Source organism: Cryptotermes secundus, unplaced genomic scaffold, assembly GCF_002891405.2.
Source record: "Cryptotermes secundus unplaced genomic scaffold, Csec_1.0 scaffold212, whole genome shotgun sequence".
In the NCBI taxonomy this organism is placed as follows: domain Eukaryota; kingdom Metazoa; phylum Arthropoda; class Insecta; order Blattodea; family Kalotermitidae; genus Cryptotermes; species Cryptotermes secundus.
In genome coordinates this window covers 173,509-182,684 of record NW_019721006.1, presented here as the reverse complement: position 1 = coordinate 182,684, position 9,176 = coordinate 173,509, and the positions used below count along the sequence as shown (strand labels likewise).

Below are 9,176 nucleotides of genomic sequence, written 5' to 3'. Positions count from 1 at the left end.
GGTGAGGTCTGGGGATCTCGCAGGCCAAGCACAAAGAGCAAGGTCTTTGGCCCCCTTCCGACCAATCCATCGCTGGGGCACTTTTTCATTTAAAAAAGCTGGGACCATCAGGTGCCAATGGGGCGGTGCTCCATCTTGTTGAAAAATGAAGTCATGCGAATCTGCTTGCAGTGAAGTGAAGAGCCAGTTTTGGAGCATATCGAGAGAGGTTTGTCCTGTAACGGTGTTTCCTTCAAAGAAAAAGGGACCATAAACCCTGTCTGAGACACAGCACAGAAGACGTTCACCTTAGGGAATCTCTTTCATGCTCAACTGTTTCATGTGGGTGCTCTGTTCCCCAAATACTCACATTGTGACGATTTACTGTGCCGCTCAAGTGAAAAGTCGCTTCATTACTAAAAATTAAACGTGAAATGAAGGCTTCGTCTTCCATCATCTCCAGCATCGAATCACAAAATTCCATCCGCTTCCTTTTGTCGTCATTGGTAAGTGCCTGAACGAGCTGCAGTCTGTATGGTTTCGAAAGTAGACGTACTGTTAGCACACGCCAGACAGTGGATTGAGGGATCGCAAGCCCACGGCTAGCTCAATTTGTTGACTTCCGCGGACTCCTCTCAAACGCAGCACGGATTCTCGCCACTTGTTCCTCCGAGACTCGTGGTCGTCCTGGACTTTTTCCTTTACACAGACACCCACTCTCTTCAAACTGTCGAAACCACCGTCGAATGTTCTTAGGGCAGGTTGTATTAATGCCGAATCGCCTTCGAAAAGCACGCTGCACCGTGACAACCGAATTTGTTTTCGCGAACTCGAGAACGCAGAACGCCTTTTGCTGAGGACTCGCCACTCCGAGGGTAAACGAACAACTGAACTTTGCAGAAAGAACGACGCCACTTCAGGGCCCCTGTGGCAGACATTCACAACTCAGATAACTCCTCTTTCTAATGGTCACTGACTCATTCCATGACGATGCTGGAAAACTAAAGCAACGCGTCATGAAATCGGTTCATTATTTTTTAATAATCCTTTATACACGTATTCCGAAGACTCTGTTGTGAAATAGTACTTGGACTATACGCAGCTGAAGTCTCAGAACATATTGCAGAATGTAGAGCCGTTACTATGCAACGACTGCAAGATAAGCAAATATACCAGAGTAGTTTCTAAGCAACGGCTCGGTGAACACTTTTCTGCGGCAACGAATGAGCATTCAACAAAGAATGTACTGTTGGAAAAGGTGTTTTCTATTCGGTCCGTGCCGAAGAGTTACAAGGAAGACAACTGGGGCAACCAAGTCAGTTTTTTACGGGAGCTAGAAGGAAGTCGCCGTTCAGAGAGGACTTGGGTCCGGAAGCAGAACAGCCATAGTTAGAAGCCGTTACCAGTAACTACTATGGAAGGTACTGCGGGCTTGAAAAGACTTGAAAGGTGTGGAAATCAGCAATGTCGTTGTAATTAATTAAGTGTAATTACGAGCTGTGTACTAAAGTGGCCAATAAACCCAATTACCAATCCACACTCCCTCTATAGCCATCATACACGTGACATTATGGTAATGTATAATTGTGAGAGCTGGAAATTACTGAGTGCAATTTCGAAACACACTATTAATACAAGTATCACTCTATAAAGCGTAAATCACACCCATTCTCAGTCCTACATTCTCCAACGAGGATGCGAGAATATTTCTCATGTCTATGTAACGCTTGAAATGTCTACACGTGTAGATAGCGGTATTTCTACCACATCCGTGACTCATGATATTATGGCTTTGCGCTGAGGCATAGGAATGTCACACAATACAATGACGAACAATCCATATCCTGCAGTTCGAGAATCTACAACTTGCGAGTCACACTCCGAAATATTTTCTGAGTTTGCTTCAATTTCTAAACATTGTCACCTGTATTAGTGACTTTAGAAGTGGTTTGGATTGGTGAATCTATTTATTGGATATTCACAGGACGTAACTACAATTAATTATAACACTCTCAAGATTACTGTAATTTTAGCAGACAAAATAAATTCTTCTCTATCTGCTTTCACTAGCCGTTGCTAGGTAACAGATCTCAATAATGGTTAAGCTTTTACAATGTTTTCATTATCCGTTTCCTAGCAACGGAATTAGAACACAGGAACTATAAGTCTCACTAATTCACACAATCCAAATATCAGTATACTACAGCACACACAGTCTTCAAATCACACGTTACATCTTCACGGGCCGACTTCTAATTCTTCTTCTGCTACGAAATTCCCCGTGGCTATCTCCTACCGTCAACTGAACTCTGGTCCAGTTCTCTCAACTGAACTGGCTCAAGACAAAATCAAAGTCACATTGCGACTGACAGTCAGTCAGTCTCGGTGTCGAGCCCCATCTGGGACTCATGACCAAGTATTTATTACTGTTTTACAGTTACGGCCTTGCTTTTGTGGAGTGACCTCTCTGACGAGAGGACGGATCTGTCATTTGTACGTGCCGTTGGCTATTCCCAGCACAGGCTTTCTTGAGTCCGAGTCTCTTGGGGATCGCTACTATATTTTACTGTCTCAGATTTGAGATTATCCTTTTCGTCGCCTCCTACGACTCGCAGAGTCACGGCTGAGGTATTAGACCCCGCCTACACGCGAGTTAACTGAACTGGCTACAAGCGCTCTCACGTAATACAACCTCTGCACCAACCACATAGAAAACGCTACTCATTCTTTTTATAGCGTACTGTTGTCCACCCAGCAAAGAGATATTTACCAAGAATCTGTCTTCGTGGGTATTTGTTTATCGAGCGGTTACCTTGCAATGGGAATCTACATTACAATATAAAAGACACCGCCCATTACGCACAATGTTATATTCTACCAAAGTTACGATGATACAGTTATATACAGTACCTGGAATGGGTCATTCTTTCGTTGCCATGGCAATTAGAAATCCCGCGCGATGCTGTCACACGTATATTTCACAACTGCGTGCTCTCAGACTAAGATTAATTACGAAGGCTTTGTATCAAAGGTTATGCATATCCGAGTGTATAAAGCAGTGTCGAAATTACGATTGCAGCCCTGCTCATAGCAAATGTGTATTTCCTGGTGAGAATTTTATCGAAATGTAAAACCATTGTTAGCAAAGTATTGCGATATTACATTTCCCGTTAGATTTTTAAGTGACCTTTTTTTTCCCCGAGTTTGACTTTTTCTCAAGTCAAAGTCAAAGTCACATTGTGACTGATGGTCGGTAAGTCAGTCAGTAAGTCTTGTTGTCGAGCCCCATAAGGGGCTCATGGCCAGATATTTATTACTGTTTGACAGTTATGATCTTGTTTTCGGTCAGTCAGTCAGTCAGTCAGTCAGTCAGTCAGTCTGTAAGTCTAGGTGTGGAGCCCCATCTGGGGCTCATGACCAGATATTTATTACTATTTGACAGTTACGGTCTTGTTTTTGTGGGGCGCTCTCTCTGACGAGAGAACTGGTCTGCTTTTTGTATATGCTGCTGGTTCTTACCATTACAGTCTTTCTTGGGTCCCAGTCCCTTGGGACTCGCGACCATATTTTACTGTCTCAGATTTTAGACGTCAATTTTCGTCGCCTCCTACGAGTCGCAGGGTCACGGATCTCGCTATGTAGCCTCGGGTCGGATGACGCATAAAACACTTTCTCCTACAGTTCTTTTACTGATGCCTGTCTGTTCGTTGCGTAACAATGGCTCGTCTTATCTGATGACATAAGGGTGTGTTTGCTGTGCCACTGCCCGTCAACAAATGACGTCTCCTGTTATATTTTTTGGTTCATTTTATCACCACAACATTTTATTTTCAGTCTGATCGAAACAAAAGGAATGTTGTAGCTCTTCATGGGCAGCAGATTCATAAGACTTGCTGATGTATCTACAATATTTTGGGCCTTAAATAAAATACATAGACGTATAATTTGCCTTAAACAACAGAATGACAGGGAAAAGTGGAATCAGCTGTTTTTCCCCAAACTGTAATTTTCCCATGCGGCTAGGCTATGAGCCATCTGTTAGCAAGAGGAGAGAGTGTAGTGTACTCATTCGGCAGAAACAGAGGGAAAACGACTTACATATAACACAGCATACTCTCCATTACGGTACCGGCTGCAGGTGTTATACAGAGTCCAACGGGAACTGACAGAATTATTGTGAATTATGAGTGGGAAAGTTGCGGCGAGATGGCTATAGATACATATTTCGAAAATTATCCAGAGATAGTCCTCTCTCTGTTACTATAGCACCAGTATGTAAAATAGATTTATATGCCCTGAGAAGATATTTATCATTTAAATTAAATGAGGCAAGGAAAATTTTCTAAAATAATTATTTTATAAATAATAACAGTCTGCCGTCATAACCCTTTAGAATATCACGCGGCTTCTAGCTTTCTGCTTTCTTTACAATGAAGATATAAATGTAATATTACAGTAACTAGACGAAAAAATATATTATTTTTAATGCTAGTGGGGTGGGACTAAGTCCCTTGTACTGCAGCCACTTCTGGCCTATTGTACCAGCCCCAGATGATAGGTGAGGGTGATTGTGGAGCAATTGGTGGAATTAAGATTAGCAGGGGAAACCGAAATACTCGAAGAAAACCAGCCCCAGGGCCACTTTGTCCACCATAAATCCCACTTGACCAGACCCGGGATCGAACCCGGGCGGCCGCGGTGGTAAGCCAGCGACTAACCCCTTGAGCTATGGCGCGGCCTTTCTATGGGCTTTATCCGAATGAATAAAGCGTACTTTAATTAATTCATGATAAATATACATTTCGTATTGGAATAACGAATCATTTGTTCGTAGAAAGATCTGTAAGGAATATAACTGTCTCTTTATTTCTGGCGCCGCTTTTCGCTTCAAATAACATTCAACTCTATGCGTTATAAAGCACGAAATGTTAATGTTAAATGAATCAGTATCTTTTCTTTATTCTGCTGTATGTACAAGTATTAAGAATCCTAATAGAAGCAAGCAGAAAATTGGGATCTAATTGTAACAACTAATAGAACAGGTACCAAAATCTGTAGTGACCAATAATGAGCTCCTTAATTATATTACGTAATTACTAATGACAGCCATGAACTGGCAATCAACTTTTTGTGCTATATCACAGATGTAAGGAAATGTAAGCATTATGCATGCATACTGATGGTGGTCACTGTGCTTTCCATGTATGAAGAATAAATACAAAAGCCACGATAGAAGTGGCATTTATTTCAATTATATTAAATCTAACATTCGTTAAAATATTAGATCATGAAAATTTTCAATGAAGTGAGTCCAGCTCAAAGGTTTCAAGTATGAAACTAAGTGAATAAAAACAGAAAGCAAGTGAACAATATAAGGTACCGTGTAGATCTTATGTGAACCGACGTTTCGGGGGAATATATCATTTCCATCTTCATGATAGAACAATCCGAGAGTGAGGAATCAGCGTGAACAGGTGGGTGCAGCTACCCTGAAGATAGAGGTGATACATCCCCCGAAACGTCGGTTCACACATGATCTACACCGCTTCATATCTTAGAAGACGACATTCTTCATAGTCACCGCCGTGAAAACCTCAAATCTAATAATATAAGGTAATTTGCTTATGATATTGGCAAAATTATTATAATTTAGTTAGGCATTTTTTAGTTTTCTTTCGAAATATAATGCTCTTCAAAGTAATTTGTTCAACCTCTCACAACTTTCAGAGTTCTACCACAATAAAATGTTCTCGTTGAGATAAGAAGCCATTCTTGCATCGCTTGTTTCTAACACTGGCGCGTATTTGAAAAGCAATTTCAGAAATGCTGGTTCATGGATTGTCTCGAATACACCAACCGAGCATCTCTGTAACCGCAATATTTTTCAGAGTTAATGGCTACCAGGAGCATTCATAATCAATAAAAACTGCTGCTCCTTTTCTAGATCTTTCCACGCATCCATAAATTTTACTGTGGCTCGTACAATTATCGCCATAATTATCTGTCATTTCTCCGATAATCTCACTACTTTCTTCACCATATTTTGACAAAAACTGCATCCCACATCTTTATTGGTGTAGTTCGGCAGTGCCAAAGATATATGTATTACCTTCTTGAGTCAGTAAGTTCATCTATATAATACACTTATTTAAAAATTAAGTTTCTACCTCATGGAAAACGAACTATATTTCAAATACAAAGATAAATCTTTTAACGTTGTTTAGGAAAATATGTAATTGCTGTTCATTCTCAGAATCATATACGACACACAAAGAACTCCGTGGAAAAATATAGATTTTTGTAATGTGGAATATATTTATATTTCATTATTACATAAAAGGCGCTAAAATCAACTACATCTGCGTATAAAAGGTAACATTCCTTACATCTCTCACCTTGCTGCCATCAACGTCATCTTTTTTTTTTTAATTCGCTTAGTGGCGTGTGGAGTCCAATTGGGCCCACTTGGCTCGGCGGCCACTGATTGGCCTATTGTACCTACTCCTGGTGATTATGATGATAGAGAATTTTGTGGAATGAAGATTGGTATGGGAAACCGAAGTACTTGGAGGAAACCCGCCCCAGCGCCACTTTTCCACCACAAATCCCACTTGACCAGCCCTGGGATTGGACCCGGGCCACGCCGATGGGAAAACAGCGACTAACACCTTGAGCTATGGCGCGGCCTATCAACATCATCTTAGTGATATCCAGACTAAAATAGTCTTGCTTTTTACTTTCGCCATCAGGCATCAATGTTCAGAAAGAGTTATTATGTTGTGGGACGACGGTTGCAGGACAAAGAGAACCCATTTGGACTTCTGATAAACTACCTACACATGATTTCAGCCTGGGGCTGGGCATCCCTGCACTGCAGTATGTTCAGAGTGACTACGCAGATTAGAAATGAATGATGATACACGATGACGTTACAGAGCACTAACGCTAACTGGTGTCTGTCATATTGTACTGAGCCCTCTGATGGGTTTACATAACGACGTTAACATGTGCATTACGAACAAACATGTCGGAACATTCAGCGTCTCCGTAATTTCGTATTTAGAGATACTTCTTTGTATGATTTTTCTTTGTTTTAAGAGTATTTCTCACGGAATTATTGCCTGGAACAAAACTGCTGTTATTTGGACTCAGAGGTTTATAGACCCCAAGATCTACTCTTCGAACAAATATTTTCCTTCTGCTGTAGGTTTATGCGTAGGAGCTACTAATATTGTTCATAAGGACACTGATATATATTTAGAGCGGTAACTGATTCCTATAATCGATTTTTAAAATACCCATAATGCTGAAATACTGGGTACTGAAATGATAATTAATTCGATATAAAAATAAATATTTTCTTTTCGCAACACTTCATGACGATTTAATGTAATTGAATTAACATTACCATTACAATTATATATCGTTATACATTATGTATATTATTATGTTATATTGATATTTTTATTACTTGAATTGCTTCGTGGAGTCATATTTTGTACTAGTCATAGTTTATCAATCATTTCAATCATTCATTGCAAATGTGTATATTTTGATTATCTCTGTTCTGAATGACAACTTTGATCTGTGTTAATCAAATCATCATTAACATTATTATCATTATCATAATCATCATCTAGTTCGCAGCGTAACCTTCAACTTCTCATCCCTTGAATGTATGTTCACATTATACTTTACGTTAGTCGAATATGAGGCTAAATACGAGTATGTATTATATCTGTATCTTGAGCTAGCACGCAAAATAGTAAAGAAATGAAGAGCTCTATCTTCTCTCTATCTTGCAGTCTGTTGAATGTCGTCTGACGTTTGGGAGAAACATGTCGCCGGGTCTGCTTTCTACCAGCTTCATGTTGATTTCCTGCTCGACTTATCTTTTGACGCTGAAATGGCAGAGGCCATACATGTATTTCCCCGGAAAATGGATTCATTTTCAACGCATTACACGTTCTTGTATATCAGAAAACCGAAGCTTTCAAAACCTCCCTCTGAGAACCTCACTGCCTACAAGTAAAGAACTGAACGGAACTAATCACTATTTCATCCGTCTGTTTACTGCCACAAAGAGGTTTCAAATAGGTTTAATTATGGCAATGGGATGTAAATATTGATGCACTGAACACGAGTATACACGAGCCGTTAAAATGGAATGGAGAACGATCGAGAGATCCACCTTCGTCTGTACATCTCGGCGTCAGCATCAACTTGTGATGCATGCAGCTCCAACACATCAGCAACCCCTTCAGCCAAATCCAATACATGGACCAAATCACCAGCGAGGCAACTGAGACAGAGCTCCATCCCAACAACATGAACAGGGAGGACGGCTTCTGCCTAAGGAAGTGTAGGCAACTCATTTATTCAATTTAGAGGAACGTGCGGAGTTACATTCCAGAAGACAGTGCTCTTAATATCCAGTGTCATGAGAAACTTCGTATTGAACTACTACATATGTTTTAACTCTTAAGGAATTCGTTCCTATTTAATTTCCATCCAACAGTTACCACAGAGACTGGTTATTGGCTGGACGACCGAGGGGTCGAAGTTCGAGACCTGGTAGGGACAAGAATTTTCTCTTATCCACGTCTTCCAAACCGGATCTAGGTTCCACCCAACCTCCTATCCAATGGGTAACAGGGGGACCTGAAGCTCATCACTCACCTCCAACTAGTGCAGAGGTCAAGAAAATGTGATTCTGTAAATCCACCCCCTCATACGCCTTCATAGCGCAGTCCTTAATTAGTTAAGCACAAGAACAACCTTATCTTTCACCAATACTGTGTTAGCATTCCTCACTTCAGTTATGCCTGAGATAGAAAGACTTCGTAATCGAAATGAATATGTCAGAGACAGCACATAATGTTCTGCCTCGTGCTTACGTAGTTCTACATTGAATAGCTTCGAGGTTCCTTGAAAACGGAAGATACAGAGAAACCTAACAAGTTTACGGTGATGGTAAAGGTGATTACATAGAATATACTGAGAAATATTATTTATCTGAAATATCTAGAGAAAGTCAAAATATTACGATTATTTGTTTGAAAATAACCTAAAACTGAAAGTAATTAATTGAGGCCTGAAAACATATCTAAAGTCTCAGAGTACTTATGGATATTTTGTTTAGTTTCAGTACACGATTCACCGCGAAACCAGGCTTAAATACAAATTCTGTATTAAGA

General features: G+C 40.3%; 1 protein-coding gene across 1 annotated transcript in view; it reads right to left on the bottom strand.

The window, feature by feature from the left end:
• Window positions 1-8,298, bottom strand: part of LOC111874777 (glycine receptor subunit alpha-3) — a 307,329-nt gene extending 299,031 nt beyond the window's left edge. The window contains exon 1 of the mRNA XM_023870560.2: window positions 8,183-8,298. Within this exon, the coding sequence (XP_023726328.2) occupies window positions 8,183-8,298 (116 nt within the window). The remainder of the gene's footprint in view (window positions 1-8,182) is intronic.
• Between the last annotated feature and the right edge of the window lie 878 nt (window positions 8,299-9,176).